Source organism: Esox lucius, chromosome 9, assembly GCF_011004845.1.
Source record: "Esox lucius isolate fEsoLuc1 chromosome 9, fEsoLuc1.pri, whole genome shotgun sequence".
Lineage (NCBI taxonomy): Eukaryota > Metazoa > Chordata > Actinopteri > Esociformes > Esocidae > Esox > Esox lucius.
Window position 1 is genome coordinate 2,195,063 of NC_047577.1, and position 22,586 is coordinate 2,217,648.

Here is a 22,586-nt window from a genome sequence, read left to right on the forward strand (position 1 = left end):
CTGAGCTGCAGACCCTGAAACTGGCCAAGACCATACAGCGGTTTAACAAGACAGGTTCCACTCAGAACAGGCCTCACCATGGTCGACCAAAGAAGTTGAGTGCACGTGCTCAGCGTCATATCCATAGGTTGTCTTTGGGAAATAGAAGCCTCTTCTAAAGATGATGCACTAGAAAGCCCGCACACAGTTTGCTGAAGACATTCAGACTAAGGACATGGATTACTGGAACCATGTCCTGTGGTCTGATGACACCAAGATAAACTTATTTGGTTCAGATGGTGTCAAGCGCGTGTGGCGGCAACCAGGTGAGGAGTACAAAGACAAGTGTGTCTTGCCTACAGTCAAGCGTGGTGGTGGGAGTGTCATGGTCTGGGGCTGCATGAGTGCTGCCGGCACTGGGTACTCACTTTTGTTGCCAGCGGTTTAGACATTAATGGCTGTGTGTTGAGTTATTTTAAGGGGACAGCAAATTTACACTATACAAGCTGTACACTCGTTACTTTACATTACAAAGTGTAATTTCTTCAATGTTGTCACATGAAAAGATATAATCAAATATTTACAAAAATGTGAGGGGTGTACTCACTTTTGTGAGATACTGTATCTCTACATCACATCAACAAGTCTGGGGAGAGGGGATCAGTCGTTCTTTTTACGTAGTTGTTTTGTAAAAGGACCACTTGTCCCTTCCATCAAAAGTGTAATAACAGTACTTGTCTCTTACATCAAAAGTGTAATAACAGTACTTGTCCCTTCCATCAAAAGTGTAATAACAGAACTTGTCCCTTACATCAAAAGTGTAATAACAGTACTTGTCCCTTCCATCAAAAGTGTAATAACAGTACTTGTCCCTTCCATCAAAAGTGTAATAACAGTACTTGTCCCTTCCATCAAAAGTGTAATAACAGTACTTGTCCCTTCCATCAAAAGTGTAATAACAGTACTTGTCCCTTCCATCAAAAGTGTAATAACAGTGACTGATTTTGTTTTAGCGTTTCCTTAGATGTATCCACGATAATAACCTTGGAGCGTGGTTTTTCTGGTTCTGGAAGAACTAGTCCTTTCTGGACTCCACATTGTGTACCATTCACTCCTGGTTGCCTGCAGCCAGGGCAGATAGTGATACAAAGGTGGGACTGATTGGGAGATGTCCAACAGTCACTTAGCTTTTCCGTTTTTATAATACCTTAGTTTTATCTAGAGGAACAAGACTTGTAGCCGGATTTACGTCGGAAATATAACATTTTGCAAACAGGCGTAAAATGTAAATTCTTCCAGAGGTTACGTGGTTGTCTTTCCTGGCAGGTAATAATACTTACGCAATCAACAAAGTTCTGACAATAAACTATGGAAAAGTCCAGTGGGGGGCGAATGGCCACTCCTTTGATTTGGACAGAAACATGAACTTGAACTTATGGAGATGCAGTGATAATTGTCCCCTGAAACTGTTAGCTGCTAATCCAGTGGTCACTTAACCCTTACAGAAGCAGTGAGGGTTCCTCCAGGGCAACTGTCTTGCACAAGGACAGAACAACAATTTTTTTTTTGCTCCAAGACTGGATTCTGCGACCGTTAGTTACTGGTCAGATGGTCAAACCACCAGGCTAGCTCACGCTTACAAGTCCAGGATCCAAACAACCAGATTTGTTTTAGGAATCATAAGTTGTGTAGTTTGTTTTCTGGATGCTGATCGTCTAGATGCTGTATATTAGACTGTATGCCATGAGAATGACAAAGCATTTTCTTCTGTTATAACTGGTTTGATTCCTACGGGGCCGAATACAAAAAACGAATGACAGTCACCCTGGATAAGAGAGTCTGTTAAATGACTACATGGTTATAATGGCGATCAGGTACCTCAGGGTTGGTGCTATATTGCCACTATGTCACTGCTAAGTGCTGTATCCAGACACTTAGCAGAGGTTCCTTAGTGCTTCACAATATTTAATATTTTTCAGGTTATTAGTCCTGTATCGTAGAGTAGTGTTTAAGCCATGTTATAACATGTTAAGTTATAATGTCTTGTTATGTCAGGATGTTGTCATGTATGTCAGGATGGAAGCTGTTTAAGTCAGGATATAAGGCATGTATTTTTTTTATGGTATGACGTGTGTATATAATGGTATAACATGTGTATGTCATGTTATGACGTGTGTATATCATGTCTTAAGATGTCCGACGTATGGTCTGATGGTTCTGTGTCATCTCTTAGACTCTCCGTGGAAGGTGTACATGTCGGAGTTGGAGCCTGCAGTGACACAAGTGTCAGTGGGCGGGCTCACCCCTGCCAGGACCTATCAGTTCAGACTCTGTGCTGTCAATCAAGTGGGCCGTGGCCAGTACAGTTCGGAGACACAGAGGTATGGGCTGGACACACAGTCAAACCCCGCCTTGCATATTAATCAACAATTCAGCAGACTAAAGAGTAAGGGAAGGAGAGAGAAGGAGGACAGGAGGGAAGGAGAGAGAAGGAGGACGGGAAGGGGAGGAGAGAGAAGGAGGACGGGAAGGGAAGGAGAAAGAAGGAGGACGGGAAGGGAAGGAGAGAGAAGGAGGACGGGAAGGGAAGGAGAGAGAAGGAGGACGGGAAGGGAAGGAGAGAGAAGGAGGACGGGAGGGAAGGAGAGAGAAGGAGGACGGGAGGAAAGGAGAGAGAAGGAGGACGGGAAGGGAAGGAGAGAGAAGGAGGACGGGAGGGAAGGAGAGAGAAGGAGGACGGGAGGAAAGGAGAGAGAAGGAGGACGGGAGGAAAGGAGAGAGAAGGAGGACGGGAAGGGAAGGAGAGAGAAGGAGGATGGGAGGGAAGGAGAGAGAAGGAGGACGGGAGGGAAGGAGAGAGAAGGAGGAAGGGAGGGAAGGAGAGAGAAGGAGGTAAAGAAGGGGAGGGAGAGAGAAGGAGGTAAAGAAGGGGAGGGAGAGAGACATGGAGGTAAAGAAGGGGAGGGAGAGGGACATGGAGGTAAAGAAGGGGAGGGAGAGAGAAGGAGGTAAAGAAGGGGAGGGAGAGAGAAGGAGGTAAAGAAGGGGAGGGAGAGAGACATGGAGGTAAAGAAGGGGAGGGAGAGGGACATGGAGGTAAAGAAGGGGAGGGAGAGAGAAGGAGGTAAAGAAGGGGAGGGAGAGGGACATGGAGGTAAAGAAGGGGAGGGAGAGAGAAGGAGGTAAAGAAGGGGAGGGAGAGGGACATGGAGGTCCATTTACTCTAAAATGACCAATTTATATTCATCAGGGCAATATTGAGGTTTCTGTTAGTATGGATGTGTCAGTGTGTGTGTTTGTATGTCTCTGTGTGTGTGTTTGTGTGTGTTTGTGTGTGTGGGGGTGTGTGTGTTTGTGTGTTTGTGTGTCTGGGGGTGTGTGTCTCTGTCTGGGCATGTGTGTGTTTGTGTGTCTGGGGGTGTGTGTCACTGTCTGGGCCTGTGTGTGTGTTTGTTTGTGTCTCTCTATGTGTGTGTCTGGGGGTGTGTGTCTCTGTCTGGGTGTGTGTTTGTGTGTCTGTGGGTGTGTGTCTCTGTCTGGGCGTGTGTGTGTGTTTGTTTGAGTCTCTCTGGGTGTGTGTGTGTGTGTTTGTGTGTGTGTGTACAGATAGAACACAGTGATCTGGGTAATTACAAAGCTCTGTGTTGAAGTAGCTGGCACTTCCTCAAGAGTAGAGAGACAGAGAAAGAGAGGAGAGACAGAGAGATTAAAAGAGGATGAGAGAGAAGGGTAGAGGAACATCGAGACCAAACCACTTAACAATGACTCAGTTCCTCTCAATCCAACACACACACCAACACACACACAGACACATATGCCAGGTGTGTGTATCCATGCCAGTACACAACTGATTTGGCTTTCATGCCAAATGCATCACATCCATCCAACACACACACACTGAACATCGACAACAGATGGAAATAAATCCACCATCTCTCATCTTCTCTCTGGTCTCCCCCCCCCCTCACTATATCTTTATCTATCTTTTTCTCTTCCTGTATCCTGTCTCTGTCGTTCTCTTCTTTTTAAACCTTAAAAATTTAAAATAAATAATCTTCTGTGGTTATTTACAATTAATCAAAATAAATGCATTGCAATAATTTTACAGACATTTCTATAAACATGTTATTATTGGGAATTCTGTTTTAATATAATCAGTCATCAATTATAAATGAAGTGTGTAACCAAACAGAATGTGAAGGGTTCTGGATACTTTCCAAAGGAACCATCCATAATAAGCTCCTTAATACGTTTTCTAAATTGCCCTTGAGACGGCAGAATATCAACTATTTTGATGATTGTTCCACAAATAAGGCAAAAAAAAACCCTGAAGAAACGAATTTACATACAAACCGAATTTACATACAGACCAAATTTATATACAAACAGAATTTACATAGAAAACAACCACTCTTACTTTGGTAACCAACATGTCACTAAGGTCAGTGATGAGACCGAGGCTTTTTTAAATGAAAACATAACAGTGTATGAACCTACATCACATTGAATAACAGTGTATGAACCTACATCACATTGATTAACAGTGTATGAACCAACATCACATTGAATAACAGTGTATGAACCAACATCACATTGAATAACAGTGTATGAACCAACATCACATTGAATAACAGTGTATGAACCTACATCACATTGAATAACAGTGTATGAACCTACATCACATTGATTTACAGTGTATGAATCTACATCACATTGAATAACTGTGTATGAACCAACATCACATTGATTAACAGTGTAAGAACCTACATCACATTGAATAACAGTGTATGAACCTACATCACATTGAATAACAGTGTATGAACCTACATCACATTGATTTACAGTGTGTGAACCTATATCACATTGAATAACAGTGTATGAACCAACATCACATTGAATTACAGTGTAGGAACCAACATCACATTGATTAACAGTGTAGGAACCAACATCACATTGAATAACAGTGTATGAACATACATCACATTGAATAACAGGGTATGAACCTACATCACATTGATTTACAGTGTATGAACCTACATCACATTGATTTACAGTGTATGAACCAACATCACATTGAATTACAGTGTAGGAACCAACATCACATTGATTAACAGTGTAGGAACCAACATCATATTGAATAACAGTGTATGAACATACATCACATTGAATAACAGGGTATGAACCTACATCACATTGAATAGGGGGACCAACATCCTGATTGAGGCACTGATGGCTAACATAATGAAGCACTATGAAGCACTATGATAAATTACAACTATATGTTTAATGAACTCGTGGACAACTATGAACATACATTGAAATATCTTTTATTTTTCTGTTTATGGCCTGTTCCTTTTTTAAAGGCAGTTTATAATCACAGCCTCTTAACTATCTCATCAGTAAGCTTTTCTTATGTCCAGATGACTAGATATTTGTGTGACACAGTCAATATGGGACCCATCCACCACACATCTGTCCACCCCCTCGGGAACATCACGAAACTCCAGTCCGTGTGTTCTATCACGGAGAAAAATAACTCTCCTCACCACGACTCATCTTCTAAGTGCGCCGTCTGTTCGGGCGGGAGGTGGTGACTACATCCCCAAGACCAGTGGAAGCCAAACAGCCCTGCCACATCTGATGTTTGACGGAGTTGTTCTCTGCTCATCATTCTCGTTTCGACGTTGAAATGACCACAGACGGGTTTGGCCATAATGACTCTGTTTTCAAAGCTCTGAATCCAATCCAGGTGCCGGAGTTGTCCAGCAAACCTGTTTATAATTGTCAAGCACATCATGCCCTCCCACCCTCTGGGATAGTACCTGATATAATGTAATAGGTCTGAGAGATTCCCCGGTCGGGGGGCAGAGGCAGGGGGCAACAGTGGATTGCCCCTGGCAACAACATCGCAACAAACCAGGAAGTCAGTACAGTGGCAATGTCAGCAACGTCAGCGCTGGTCGAAGGGTTAACCAGAAGACGTGAAGACGTGGTTAACCAGACGACGTGAAGACGTGGTTAACCAGACGACGTGAAGACGTGGTTAACCAGACGACGTGATGACGTGGTTAACCAGACGACGTGAAGACGTGGTTAACCAGACGACGTGAAGACGTGGTTAACCAGACGACGTGAAGATGTGGTTAACCAGACGACGTGAAGACGTGGTTAACCAGACGACGTGAAGACGTAGTTTACCAGACGACGTGATTAACCAGACGACGTGAAGACGTGGTTAACCAGATGACGTGAAGACATGGTTAACCAGACGACATGGTTAAGCAGATGACGTGAAGATGTGGTTAACCAGACGACGTGAAGACGTGGTTAACCAGACGACGTGAAGATGTGGTTTACCAGACGACGTGATTAACCAGACGACGTGAAGACGTGGTTAACCAGATGACGTGAAGACGTGGTTAACCAGACGACGTGGTTAAGCAGATGACGTGAAGACGTGGTTAAGCAGATGACGTGAAGACGTGGTTAACCAGACGACGTGAAGACGTGGTTAACCAGACGACGTGAAGACGTGGTTAACCAGACGACGTGATGACGTGGTTAACCAGACGACGTGAAGACGTGGTTAACCAGACGACGTGAAGACGTGGTTAACCAGACGACGTGAAGACGTGGTTAACCAGAAGACTTGAAGACGTGTTTAACCAGACGACGTGAAGACGTGGTTAACCAGACGACGTGAAGACGTGGTTAACCAGACGACGTGAAGACGTGGTTAACCAGACGACGTGATGACGTGGTTAACCAGACGACGTGAAGACGTGGTTAACCAGACGACGTGAAGACGTGGTTAACCAGACGACGTGATGACGTGGTTAACCAGACGACGTGAAGACGTGGTTAACCAGACGACGTGAAGACGTGGTTAACCAGACGACGTGAAGACGTGGTTAACCAGACGACGTGAAGACGTAGTTTACCAGACGACGTGATTAACCAGACGACGTGAAGACGTGGTTAACCAGATGACGTGAAGACATGGTTAACCAGACGACGTGGTTAAGCAGATGACGTGAAGATGTGGTTAACCAGACGACGTGAAGACGTGGTTAACCAGACGACGTGAAGATGTGGTTTACCAGACGACGTGATTAACCAGACGACGTGAAGACGTGGTTAACCAGATGACGTGAAGACATGGTTAACCAGACGACGTGGTTAAGCAGATGACGTGAAGACGTGGTTAAGCAGATGACGTGAAGACGTGGTTAACCAGACGACGTGAAGACGTGGTTAACCAGACGACGTGAAGACGTGGTTAACCAGACGACGTGATGACGTGGTTAACCAGACGACGTGAAGACGTGGTTAACCAGACGACGTGAAGACGTGGTTAACCAGACGACGTGAAGACGTGGTTAACCAGACGACGTGAAGACGTGGTTAACCAGACGACGTGAAGACGTGGTTTACCAGACGACGTGAAGACGTGGTTAACCAGACGACGTGAAGACGTGGTTAACCAGACGACGTGATGACGTGGTTAACCAGACGGCGTGAAGACGTGGTTAACCAGACGACGTGAAGACGTGGTTAACCAGACGACGTGAAGACGTGGTTAACCAGACGACGTGATTAACCAGAAGATGTGAAGACGTGGTTAACCAGACGACGTGAAGACGTGGTTAACCAGAAGACGTGAAGACGTGGTTAACCAAAAGACGACGTGAAGACGTGGTTAACCAGAAGACTTGAAGACATGTTTAACCAGAAGACTTGAAGACATGTTAAACCAGATGACATGAAGACGTGGTTAACCAGTTAACTAAAGGGGGTGATTCCAACCCAGTTGTAAATTAAAAGCAGCTCTGGATCAAACGCTGATTAGAAGCATTAGAAGCTGATCTCATTTTTCTGTCCTCAATAATGATGCCACAAGACTTGCTTCAGCATGAAGAAGAGGACCTCATACGCATCAGTATATTGACTGTAAAGTATATGAGGCTCTCCAGCAGAGTCAGAGATGGAGATGGAGTAAGCTCTCTTTAGCTTTCTTAATTGAGATCTGTTTCTGAATTGTCTAAAAGTCTGCCTGTCCACTGTGTTTCCTTGCTTTGGTCCCGAACATCTAGATCCAACATTGATCAGAAATATCTCTGATAAATATTATGGGACAATGATCACATAGATCACATGCAAATATTCTACTAGACCAATATTCATAATGGGTTTAAGTAGGAATATTAAATCAATCAAAGATAAGCTTGCATGGTTTTGTCACATTTAGGTTTGTCAGTTTTGAGTTCAACTGAATTAGATTAAAGGAGAGAGGAGAGAGAGACAGACACATGAGAGAGAGACAGAAAGAGGAAAGAGAGACATACAGAGAAGAGACAGCGAGGAGAGGAGGAAAGAGAGACTAGAGAGAGACAGACAGAGGAGAGAGACAGACAAAGGAGAGCAGGAAAGAGAGAGAGGAGAAAGAGAGGAGAGAGATAGACAGAGGGGAAAAAGAGAGGAGTGAGAAATCTTTCACAACTTTTTGTCATATTTGCGTCAATGGGTGAAAATGTAATTTGTCGCATGTCACCTTCCAAGGTAAAGGAGATCCCTTTTCCAACAGACACGACCCACAGTCACTGAGGTCCAAAGACCAAATAATACGCAGATTAGAAAACCTCACAGTGGCATTGAAACAATTCCACTGTCAACAGCAAAGGTACTTGTACTTGTGAACAACAGTGTTAGTTTATCAACAACCACAACTGTTGTCTAAATAGGCTGATGTAAAGGAGACAGAGAGAATAATTTAATATACTTATATTGAGAGAGAGAGGGAGGTTGAGTCATTAAGAGACAGAGAATTATGGAAATGTTGAAGTTATTAATTTATTATAGCTTTTTTCCCCACTTGTTTTGGCAATGTTAACAAATGTTTCCTATGCCAATAAAACATTTTAAATTGAAATAAAATTTAGGAAAAGAGGCGGAAATCGGGGAGAGAGACAGATGAGTGGAAGACAAAGAGCAGAGAGAGAAAAGAGCAGTGAGATGAATATTGTGATTGTCATTATTTCTTCTTGTTTTGTTTTGTCGTTACTACTTATTGAGTCATTTGTTTGGTTTGGAAATACTTCTGAATTGAGAGGGAGGGAGGGCGGACAGGAGGGAGAGAGGGAGGGAGGGAGTGCGAGAGAGGGAGAATGAAGGAGGTTGAGACAGGGAGATAGAGATGATCTAGTATTGTAATATTTATGAAGCAAAACCCTTATTAAAGTTTCAACACCTCCAGAAGTCCATGTTACACTCTTCATTTGACTAGAGCTTGATTCCAATAAAATAAATCACAGATCTCTCTTTCTCTATCTCTCTCTCCATCCTTCCTTTTTTCTCTTTTTCTCTGTCTTCCTCTACTTTCCCTCTCACTGACTCTTTGGGTGAATCAGGAAGTCATTAGGGCAACTGTCTCTGTGGGGAAGTTGGGTCCTTAGAGCAGAGGTGTCGGAGGAGAATGCCTGTTTCATCAAACGACCCAAGATTGCTTTCAAATGTAAAATACTTATTAAAGTAGCAAATGACCATCCTCACACACACACACACACACACACACACACACACACACACACACTCCTATTAGAATCATCACAGAGGCAGCATTTACAGGGAAAAAGAGAATTTGCATTAATGACTGATAAGACAGCAGGCTAAGGAATGGTACTCTAACTTTGTCTTATTCAGGACTGCTTTTAAAATGACTTTCTCCCTCTCCCACTCTCTCCCCTCCTCTCTCTATCTCGCTCACTCTTTCTCTCTTTGCATCAATCTTCATCAATCTTCATCAGTCTTTAGCTGTGCGATCCACACCAATGATCACACACACACACTGACACACACACACAGACACATGTACAATGTACATTCTGATCCACACACTAACATAGACACACACACACACACACACACTAACATAGACACACAAACACACTAACATAGACACACACACTCAACTGTCTCTAGTCATTCTTTATGTGCCTAATGTTGTTGAACGCTCGTTTCCCCCTAACTGGTGTTGCCATCGGTAACGAGGTAGCATCTGGCTTTAGCTTCTGCACTTCCAGCCTCCGAAGACCAAGGTCACACACACACACACACACACACACACAGACACACACACACAGACACACACAGACACACACAGACACACACAGACACACAGAGGGAGAGAGAGAGAGAGAGAGATACATTGTTGTCTAAGTAGAATATGATTGAGAGAAACAGAGAGGTTTCAGAAATGTATCTTCAGACTTAAGTGAATGTCTTCAGGTCTCTGGTGATGTGAATGTCTTCAGGTCTCTGGTGATGTGAATGTCTTCAGGTCTCTGGTGATGTGAATGTCTTCAGGTCTCTGGTGATGTGAATGTCTTCAGGTCCCTGGTGATGTGAATGTCTTCAGGTCTCTGGTGATGTGAATGTCTTCAGGTCTCTGGTGATGTGAATGTCTTCAGGTCTCTGGTGATGTGAATGTCTTCAGGTCTCTGGTGATGTGAATGTCCTCAGGTCTTTGGTGATGTGAATGTCTTCAGGTCCCTGGTGATGTGAATGTCTTCAGGTCTCTGGTGATGTGAATGTCTTCAGGTCTCTGGTGATGTGAATGTCTTCAGGTCTCTGGTGATGTGAATGTCTTCAGGTCTCTGGTGATGTGAATGTCTTCAGGTCTTTGGTGATGTGAATGTCTTCAGGTCTCTGGTGATGTGAATGTCCTCAGGTCTCTGGTGATGTGAATGTCCTCAGGTCTTTGGTCTCTGGTGATGTGAATGTCCTCAGGTCTTTGGTCTCTGGTGATGTGAATGTCTTCAGGTCTTTGGTCTCTGGTGATGTGAATGTCTTCAGGTCTCTGGTGATGTGAATGTCTTCAGGTCTCTGGTGATGTGAATGTCTTCAGGTCTCTGGTGATGTGAATGTGAATGTCTTCAGGTCTCTGGTGATGTGAATGTCTTCAGGTCTTTGGTGATGTGAATGTCTTCAGGTCTCTGGTGATGTGAATGTCTTCAGGTCTTTGGTGATGTGAATGTCTTCAGGTCTCTGGTGATGTGAATGTCTTCAGGTCTCTGGTGATGTGAATGTCCTCAGGTCTCTGGTGATGTGAATGTCTTCAGGTCTCTGGTGATGTGAATGTCTTCAGGTCTCTGGTGATGTGAATGTCTTCAGGTCTCTGGTGATGTGAATGTGAATGTCTTCAGGTCTCTGGTGATGTGAATGTCTTCAGGTCTTTGGTGATGTGAATGTCTTCAGGTCTCTGGTGATGTGAATGTCTTCAGGTCTTTGGTGATGTGAATGTCTTCAGGTCTCTGGTGATGTGAATGTCTTCAGGTCTCTGGTGATGTGAATGTCCTCAGGTCTCTGGCGATGTGAATGTCTTCAGGTCTCTGGTGATGTGAATGTCCTCAGGTCTTTGGTGATGTGAATGTCTTCAGGTCTTTGGTGATGTGAATGTCCTCAGGTCTTTGGTGATGTGAATGTCTTCAGGTCTCTGGTGATGTGAATGTCTTCAGGTCTCTGGTGATGTGAATGTCTTCAGGTCTCTGGTGATGTGAATGTCCTCAGGTATCTGGTGATGTGAATGTCTTTAGCACATTTCTGTGTGTGTATGTCATTTTTAAATGTAGTATAATGGTAAAAATGGGTAGGAAGTTAGGACAGTTGACTGACCAAGTATTTTGAATTTGTGTTTTGGGGTTACAGGGAGTTTTGAACTCATGTAATTTTACTGGACATAAAAAAAATAGTACAGTGCATGCGTGTGCAGGAGTGCGTAGGTGTGCATCTATGTGTATATTTGTGTGTGTGTTTGTAATACTGAAGAAGCACCCTGCTATATATCTACTACCCTGCGATAAATAGCAACGCATTTCTGACCACCCTCACACACCCCTCTCTAACACACTCCTCTCTAACACACACACACCCCTCTAACTCACACACTCCTCTAACTCACACACACCCCTCTAACTCACACACACCCCTCTCTAACACACACACCCCTCTCTAACACACACACCCCTCTCTAACACACACACCCCTCTCTAACACACACACCCCTCTCTAACACACACACCCCTCTCTAAATCACACCCCTCTCTAACTGACACACACTCCTCTAACACACCCCTCTTTAACTCACACACCCCTCTAACACACCCCTCTCTAAATCACAATCCTCTAACTCAAACACACCCCTCTCTAACACACACACCCCTCTCTAACACACACACCCCTCTCTAGCCCACACACACACACACACACCCCTCTCTAACACACACGCGCGCACACACACACACACCCCTCTCTAACACACGCACTCTTCTCTAGCCCACACACATATACCCCTCTCTAGCACGCGCACACACACACACACACAGCTCTAACAAACATACAAACAAACACTCCGTTCTAACAAACACACACTTAAACACACACAAATGATCACGCTACGGCTAATATTTTAAATGCTTATGGAGACTGGTTTAACTGCCTGAAGAGGGGGGTGGTGTGAAGGAGAGGGGGCGACGGGGAGATTTTGGAAATGGGGAAGAGAGAGAATACCGGATAGAGCAGAGTGACAGATTAAGAGAGGGAGGAAAGGGGCTTGAAAGAGAGAGAGAGAAAGAGAGAGAGAGAGAGAGAAAGGCAGTGAGGGTGTGAGTAGTAGGGGTGGGTAAATGTAATCCAGAAAAGCAAAAGGGTCATCAGAAGAACCACACTGTCCTAAATCCAAATGGGATTTATGTGTGTGTGTGTGTGTGTGTGTGTGTGTGTGTGTGTATGTGTGTGGGTGTGTGCGCAATATGGTTGTGATTAGGACTAGAGCTGCTTAACAAAATTGACAACTAGAGCGTGTCTGTGTGTGTGTGTGTGTGTGTGTGTGTGTGTGTGTGTGTGTGTGTGTGTGTGTGTGTGCTTTTAGATATTTACTTTTAAAATGACAGGAGGCTGATGGACCTTAATTACCAAGCAGAAAAAAGGGAGGAGAAAGGGAGAGATGGAGGGAGGAGAAGAAGGGAAGAGGCGGAGGAGTTGAAAGGGAGAGAGGGAGGAAGGAGATGAAGGGGAGGGATGGAGGAAGGAGATGAAGGGGAGGAATGAAGGGAGGAGTTGAAGGGGAGAGGGGGAGGGAGGAGTTGAAGGGGAGAGAGGGAGGAAGGAGATGAAGGGGAGGGATGGAGGGAGGAGTTGAAGGGGAAAGAGGAAGGGAGGAGTTGAAGGGGAAAGAGGAAGGGAGGAGTTGAAGGGGAGGGATGAATGAAGGAGATGAAGGGGAGGGATGAAGGAAGGAGATGAAAGGGAGGGATGAAGGGAGGAGTTGAGGGGGAGAGGGGGAGGGAGGATGTTTGGTAGAGGATAAATGATAAGGATGTACAGCTAGTGATGTTAGACTGCACAGGATCTGATAAACACTAGGAATACTAGCTGTCCATTAACACGACTAATGTACCGGGAGGGAGGAACAGGACGTAGTGGGGGAGGAAGGGAGGAACAGGAAGTAGTGGGGGAGGAAGGGAGGAACAGGACGTAGTGGGGGAGGAAGGGAGGAACAGGACGTAGTGGGGGAGGAAGGGAGGAACAGGACGTAGTGGGGGAGGAAGGGAGGAACAGGACATAGTGGGGGAGGGAGGGAGGAACAGGAAGTAGTGGGGGAGGGAGGGAGGAACAGGAAGTAGTGGGGGAGGGAGGGAGGAACAGGACGTAGTGGGGGAGGAAGGGAGGAACAGGACGTAGTGGGGGAGGAAGGGAGGAACAGGACGTAGTGGGGGAGGAAGGGAGGAACAGGACGTAGTGGGGGAGGAAGGGAGGAACAGGACGTAGTGGGGGAGGGAGGGAAAGAGAGAGGGAGAGAGTGTTGTTTCATCTAATTAGACAAATGGTACCCTAGTCCCTAAATAGAGCAGGGCTTTACTCACTGAACAGGGTGTGATTTGGGACAGCAGGATGTCCATCCAGTCAGTGAAGTTGATAGAACAATGAGCTCTGTGGTTCTGGACCTTCTCCCCTGGATGTCCAGTCAGTGAAGTTGATAGAACAATGAGCTCTGTGGTTCTGGACCTTCTCCCCTGGATGTCCATCCAGTCAGTGAAGTTGATAGAACAATGAGCTCTGTGGTTCTGGACCTTCTCCCCAAGTACTACATTCTATGTGTGCAAAGTTAACATAGGCAGTTGTTTTGAGTTTTGTTTAGATAATTTTTTTATTTGGAAGAAGAGTTGTGGGACCCCTATGTAGCTTTCCTGAAAAAATAATGGCACATTTTTAGAAAATACCCCCAAAACAATGTACCCTCATTGTCAATTTTGCCACAACGTACAAAACCGCCTCCCTATTCCAGACACTCTACTCCATATAGAAGCTATTTATAAATGAACCGCTTAGCTGACTACTAACCAATACAGAAATACAGAGTGGTCCACTCAGTTCTAATTAGTGTTTTAGACCAGGTTTTCCTACGGGTTGTGCATGCCCAAGGGCGACTTGCTAAAAAAAACATTCCCCAGGGACCCAGGGACAAACAAAAACACAGGTTGAACAAGGACTAAACAGCAAACAATTGACTAGACAACACCAAACAAAACACCACAGCAATACATACTCACATGAAACAGGACAAAGTGAGATGTATATACTAAACTAAGTGATGTATGAATGAACGAAGTGTCTGTCTTTCAAAAAGGGTATGTATCTCAAGAGTGTCTATGTCCATGTGGGGTAAAGAAAAAGAGTCTCTCTGGGAGAACCAACTGACTGGGTTTTTAAACCAGGGATGTGTGATGGGATTGGTTAATGGAAAAAGGAACAGGTGGTGCAATTAGGAGGGGTGTCCACTGATTGGTCCACCTCAGCAGTCAGGTGATGCACTCATGACTGCCAGGTGGGAATCCCCAACGAGCACAATCAGGAACATAAGTATACCTGGGGAAACGGCAGCAGGGGAAAAACAGAAATGCACATACAGAGCACCTGCATGCGTAACAAGCACAGTGAATAAAACTGGTGAGCACAAACACATCTGCTAAATCTGCTAAACTGTCATGTGTGGCTGCCACGCCGCAACCACTAATCATGTTGTTGTGACCTCCCAGGTTGATGCTAAGAGAGGAGGCTCCCAGTGCACCTCCTAAGAACATCGTGGCATCGGGGCGCACCAATCAGTCCATCATGGTGCAGTGGCAGCCCCCCCCCAGAACCACAGCTCAATGGTCTGCTCCGAGGATATGTTCTCAGGTATGAGGATGTGGTCCAAGGATATGTTCTCAGGTAGGAGGGTTTGGTCCGAGGATATGTTCTCAGGTATGAGGATGTGGTCCAAGGATATGTTCTCAGGTAGGAGGATGTGGTCCGAGGATATGTTCTCAGGTAGGAGGGTTTGGTCCGAGGATATGTTTAGAATATATTAACGTTAGAAAAGAGTACAGTACAATAGAGTAGACCAGTGACTTATCTCTCCCTGCCTCTCCTCAAAATCATGTCTGTTTATGAAAGTGCATCTTAGTGCTACAACTATCCAGTGTGGGCTGACCAGCCTGTGCATGATTTATATTCTGTATATGGTTATGTCCCAGAGCCCAGATGCCGAGCCATTAGCTATGGTGACCCAGAGTACGTTATATTGAAACTGGCAGGGAGTTTCACTCGAACCCTCAACCTTCTGGCACAAAGCCCGGAGCGCTATCGACTCTGCCACAATTGCACGCTCAACTGGCTGAATTGTTATCCATTCTTATAAACCAGGGTTGCTACAAAATAAATGTTGTCCCAGAGTCTGGACTCTGAGCTATTAGCTATGGTGACCTAGCCTGGGAAAGGTCCTTTGAAGTTGACGAGTCAATAATGGAAACCTGGAATTGATCCACAGTGTAAATGTGGCTGTACCCCTCTAGTTGAGCTGAGAGAGATGGATTGAGAGAGATATGGAGAAAGAGAGGAGAGTGAGGGAGGGAGGGAAAGAGATAGGGGAGTGTGAGAGAGAGGGAAAGAGAGGTGGATGGAGGAGAGAGGAGATGTGGGAGGAAGAGATGGAGGAGAGTGAGATTGGTGTAAAGAGGGGGATGGAGGAGAGAGGTGAGGAGGGGGAGAGTGGGATGGAGGGAGGTAGAGAGAGAAGGAGGGAGATAAAGTAAGAGAATAATGGAGGTATTGGAATTGATCCCTGATGTTAATGTACTGTTGTCTTGAAGTTCCTCTGTTCTAAGACCAGCCAATTTATATAGAAACCTGCTAACAAGACACCTGCATGATGTTCAGGGGACTTTGATACAACATCCTGACGTTCAAGGGACTTTAATATAACTTCCTGACATTCAAGGTAATATTGACACAACCTTCTGACATTCAAGGACACATTGACAAAACCTCCTGACATGTAGGGGACATTGAGACAACCGCGAGATAACCTAACCCTAACCCTAAATAGAAGTCATTACACACCTGCCATCATTTAAAGTGACTCTGATTAATCACAAATAAAGTAGGATTTTCCTGACATTTTCTTAGTTGCATCTCAGAGCAAAAGCCATGGTCCGCAGAGAGCTTCCAAAGCATCAGAGGGATCTCATTGTTGATAGATATCAGTCAGGAGAAGGGTACAAAAGAATTTCCAAAGCATTAGATATACCATGGAACACAGTGAAAACAGTCATCATCAAGTGGAGAAAATATGGCACCACAGAGACATTAACAAGAACTGGACATCCCTCCAAAATTGATGAAAAGACAAGAAGAAAACTGGTCAGGGAGGCTTCCAAGAGCCCTACAGCAACATTAATGGAAATGCAGGAATTTCGGGCAAGTACTGGCTGTGTGCTAAATGTGACAACAATCTCCCGTATTCTTCATATGAATGGACTATGGGGTAGGGTGGGAAGACGGAAGAAAAACATCCAAGCCTTTCTGAAGTTTGCAAAAACAAACATCAAGTCCCACAAAAGCATGTGGGAAAATGTGTTATGGTCTGATGAAACCAAGGTTGAACCTTTTGGCCATAATTCCAAAAAGTATGTCTGGCGCAAAAACAACACTGCTCATCACCCAAAGAACACCATACCCACAGTGAAGCGTGGTGGTGGCAGCATCATGCTTTGGGGCTGTTTTTCTTCAGCTGTAACCTGGGCCTTTGTCAGGGTGGAGGTAATTATGAACAGTTCCATATACCAGGCAATTTTGGCACTAAACCTTCAGGCGTCCGTTAGAAAGCTGAAGATGAAGTTCACCTTTCAGCAGGACAATGACCCAAAGCACACATCCAAATCCACAGAAGCATGGCTTCACCAGAAGAAGACTTTTGGAATGGCCTAGCCAGAGCTAAGACCTGAATCCAATTGAACATCTGTTGGGTGATCTGAAGAGGGCTGTGCACAGGAGATGTCCTCGCAAACTGACAGATTTGGAGCGTCAAGATGTGCCATGCTAATAGACTCCTACCCAAAAAGACTGAGTGCTGTAATAAAATCAGAAGGTGCTTCAACAAAGTATTAGTTTAAGGTTGTGCACACTTGTGTAAGCAGGTTATTGTGAGTTTTCTATTATTCCCCCTCAAAGATTTCAGTTTGTTTTTCATTTGAATTGTTCATGTTATAGGTCACATTAAAGATGGAAAAAGTTCTGACATGATTTATCTTTGTCTCATTCTTTTACATCACAAGAACCTGGCATTTTAACAGGGGTGTGTAGACTTGTTTTATCCACTGTATTCCCATGCCAGTCAAGTCTAATGATGTCTTCATTTATCAGTTTATGTTTCTAACACGCGTGTGTGTGTGTGTGTGTGTGTGTGTGTGTGTGTGTGTGTGTGTGTGTGTGTGTGTGTGTGTGTGTGTGTGTGTGTGTGTGTGTGTGTGTGTGTGTGTGTGTGTGTGTGTGTGTGTGTGTGTGTGTGTGTGTGTGTGTGTGTGTGTGTGTGTGTGTGCATCCAGGTACCGTCTTGCGGGTCTTCCCGGGGACTACCAGGAGAAGAACATCACTAGCCCAGAGACCAACTACTGTCTGCTGTCGGACCTCATCATCTGGACCCAATACCAGATACAGCTGGCTGCTTACACTGCTGCTGGCCTGGGAGAGTACAGCACCGCTGTCAATGAATACACCCTACAGGGAGGTAGGAGTAAACACTACACCCTATACACTAAACACTACACCCTATACACTAAATACTACACCCTACAGGGAGGTAGGAGTAAACACTACACCCTATACACTAAACACTACACCCTATACACTAAATACTACACCCTACAGGGAGGTAGGAGTAAACACTACATCATATTCACTAAACACTACACCCTACAGAGAGGTAGGAGTAAACACTACACCCTATACACTAAACACTACACCCTACAGGGAGGTAGGAGTAAACACTACACCCTATACACTAAACACTACACCCTATACACTAAATACTACACCCTACAGGGAGGTAGGAGTAAACACTAAACCTTATACACTAAACACTACACCCTACAGGGAGGTAGGAGTAAACACTACACCCTATACACTAAACACTACACCGTACAGGGAGGTAGGAGTAAACACTACACCCTATACACTAAACACTACACCCTACAGGGAGGTAGGAGTAAACACTACACCCTATACACTAAACACTACACCCTACAGGGAGGTAGGAGTAAACACTACACCCTATACACTACACCCTACAGGGAGGTAGGAGTAAACACTACACCCTATACACTAAACACTACACCCTACAGGGAGGTAGGAGTAAACACTACACCCTATACACTAAACACTACACCCTACAGGGAGGTAGGAGTAAACACTACACCCTATACACTACACCCTACAGGGAGGTAGGAGTAAACACTACACCCTATACACTAAACACTACACCCTACAGGGAGGTAGGAGTAAACACTACACCCTATACACTAAACACTACACCCTACAGGGAGGTAGGAGTAAACACTACACCCTATACACTACACCCTACAGAGAGGTAGGAGTAAACACTACACCCTATACACTAAACACTACACCCTACAGGGAGGTAGGAGTAAGCTTTGATGAGATTTGTTGATTTGCTACGCACTTCTACACAGTTGTTTGTTTGGCTCCAACCATTACAGTATTTGTTTTGTGGTGAAAACCGGGACAATTTTGTAGTGAATGTCGTAAACCAGGACTAGATGGGCTTGATAAATGGTAAGGGTTTTGACCTGCATCAGCTCACAGCGTGTCATCCTACTTCCTGACAGAGATGAGGGGATTAGTGGTAGTTAATATTATTTCTCAAGCTGACACATTAGTAAAATAAATAGCATCAGGGAACAGCCATATCTATCACAGAACGGCCATATCTATCATAAAACGGCCATATCTATCATTGAACGGTCATATCTATCATAAAACGGTCATATCTATCATTGAACGGTCATATCTATCACAGAACGGTCATATCTATCATAGAACGGTCATATCTATCATTGAACGGTCATATCTATCACAGAACGGTCATATCTATCATAGAACGGTCATATCTATCATTGAACGGTCATATCTATCATAAAACGGACATATCTATCATTGAACGGTCATATCTATTATAGAACGGTCATATCTATCAGGGAACGGTCATATCTATCATAGAACGGTCCTATCTATCATAAAACGGTAATATCTATCAGAGCACGGTCATCTATCATAGACGGTTATATATGTCAGGGAATGGTCATATCTATCATAGAACGGTCATATCTATCAGGGAACTGCCATATCTATCATAGAACGGAGCTTGGAGGGATCCTAGTCAAAACTGGATTCTCATTATATTAAGTTAAATAGATTGGTATGAGTCTGGGCATTAACATGCACCATCAAGCCATTTAATTAATCTGAAAATCAATTTTAACTCACTTGATATGGAAAATCAGGTAATGGCAAATTTAAATCTGTTTGTGGAAAATCAATTTCCCTCTGTTATTGAGTGAATTTTCCTGCTGAATTCAACCCTCTTTGGTAAGAACTGCTGCATTGTAGGTGCTGGAAGTGCAAATAGAACAGTCTGTAATAACTTCAACCATTTAAAATATTGAATTAAAAGAAAATAGTGAAGATGCTGAAGAGGCATTAATAACAGCTTTTACCACTCTACTAGTCCCTGGTGCTAATAAAGCACTTTACAGGAAGACATAACACATTTAGATTATTGCTGCAAGCTTCCAGTCAAGTTCACAAAGAGAGACGCATGGGTCTTGTGAGACGTGCAATGACTACTTCTGGCATAACCTGTCAGAGGAAACGTACTGCACTACGACAACCTGTCAGAGGAAACGTACTGCACTACGACAACCTGTCAGAGGAAACGTACTGCACTACGACAACCTGTCAGAGGAAACGTACTGCACTACGACAACCTGTCAGAGGAAACGTACTGCACTACGACAACCTGTCAGAGGAAACGTACTGCACTACGACAACCTGTCAGAGGAAACGTACTGCACTACGACAACCTGTCAGAGGAAACGTACTGCACTACGACAACCTGTCAGAGGAAACGTACTGCACTACGACAACCTGTCAGAGGAAACGTACTGCACTACGACAACCTGTCAGAGGAAACGTACTGCACTACGACAACCTGTCAGAGGAAACGTACTGCACTACGACAACCTGTCAGAGGAAACGTACTGCACTACGACAACCTGTCAGAGGAAACGTACTGCACTACGACAACCTGTCAGAGGAAACGTAATAACTTATTAGTTTGCTTTTAGTTGTAGAACACACTAGCTAAACACTCACTACACACTCACTACACACCCATGACACACACACTACACACTCACTACACACCCACTACACACCCACTACACACTTATTACACACTCATGACACATCCACTACACACCCACGACACACCCACTTACACTCACTCCACACACACTACACCCTCACTACACACCCACTACACACCCACTACATACTCACTACACACCCACTACACACCCAGGATAGAATCTAGTGTCTACTGGGGTTCTTCAGGGGGATATAATCTAGTGTTTACTGGGGTTCTTCAGGGGGATATAATCTAGTGTTTACTGGGGTTCTTCAGGGGGATAGAATCTAGTGTTTACTGGGGTTCTTCAGGGGGATAGAATCTAGTGTTTACTGGGGTTCTTCAGGGGGATAGAATCTAGTGTTTACTGGGGTTCTTCAGGGGGATAGAATCTAGTGTTTACTGGGGTTTTTCAAGGGAATGGGATCTTGCCTACTCCTGTTAGCTCCCCCAACTCCTGTGAGTGACACATCCTGTTGCTGTCTCTCCATGTGTCTCCAGTCCCCACAGCTCCTCCGCAGAACGTGGAGGTGACAGCAGTCAACTCCTCCGCCCTCAGATTCACCTGGAACCCCCCACCACAGCAGTTCATCAATGGCATCAACCAGGGGTACAAGGTGGGCAGACATGAGTGTGCCGTATCTCCACCCATTATAACTGGCTCCAGGTGCTGGACCACCCTAGGACTGGGAGATAATATTTTTAATGTGAATACATTTTGTCCTGAAAAGTGTAGTCAAACAAGCATGGTGTGTGTGTGTGTGTGTGTGTGTGTGTGTGTGCACGCACGTGTTTCTGTGAGTCGGTTCAGTGCTCTCACACAGCGTAGTTAACCCTAGCTTAAATGTATTGGCCCAGAGGCTTCACTCTCATTTACCCCCGACATCCGTTGGCATGGCCAAAACCGCGTAACCTTGGAAACCTGTGGTGGGACGGAATGATGGGGTCAACACAGTGTTAAACGAGCCTGAGTGAGGAACCAAGAGAGAGAGGGGGCTGAGAGAAGGACAGGCGAGGTGAAGAGGGAGACACAAAAGACACGATTGTACTCAGGCAGAAATGGAGGAGTGGAGGAGAATGGGGGAGGTAGGGTGAGATAGGGGAGAGGGTGGTAGTTCAGCAGGTCTGTATCTCAGCGTTTGATGTTTCTCTGTTCTTTGTCTGAGTCACACCTGATTTACATGATAATGCACTACTATTACAGCCTGGCCCGTACTGCCTGTCCCTTACTGCCTGTCCCTTATTGCCTGTCCCTTATTGCCTGCCCCTTACTGCCTGTCTCTTATTGCCTTTCTCTTACTACATGCCTCTTATTGCCAGTCTCTTACTACCTGCCTCTTACTGCCTGCACCGTTCTACCTTTCTCTGACTGCCTGCCTCTTACACCCAGTCTCTTACAGCCTGCCTCTTACTGCCTGTCTCTTCCTGCCTGCACTGTTCTGCCTGTCTCTTATATTGCCTGTTTCTTATTGTATGCCTAGGTTTTTGTGTAATCTCTGTGTGTGTATTACGCGATATTGGTGGTGTGTCTTGTTTGGTGATTGGAGATACTGTTGAGAGTGTTATCTTGTCTAGCAGGGCGGAGACAAACACACACATTCCCACTGACATCAACTAACATACACACACACACACACACACATTCCAACTGACATCAGCTAACATACACACACACACATTCCCACTTACATCAGCTAACATACAAACACACACACACACACATTCCCACTGACATCAACTAACATACACACACACATTCCAACTGACATCAGCTTACATACACACACACACACACACACACACACAT

General features: G+C 44.8%; 1 protein-coding gene across 1 annotated transcript in view; it reads left to right on the forward strand.

The window, feature by feature from the left end:
* Nucleotides 1-22,586, forward strand: part of sdk1b (sidekick cell adhesion molecule 1b) — a 283,277-nt gene that overhangs the window by 214,732 nt on the left and 45,959 nt on the right. The window contains 5 exon segments of the mRNA XM_034294030.1: nt 2,213-2,360; nt 15,072-15,177; nt 15,179-15,213; nt 17,901-18,082; nt 21,281-21,396. Coding sequence (XP_034149921.1) covers nt 2,213-2,360; nt 15,072-15,177; nt 15,179-15,213; nt 17,901-18,082; nt 21,281-21,396 — 587 coding nt within the window.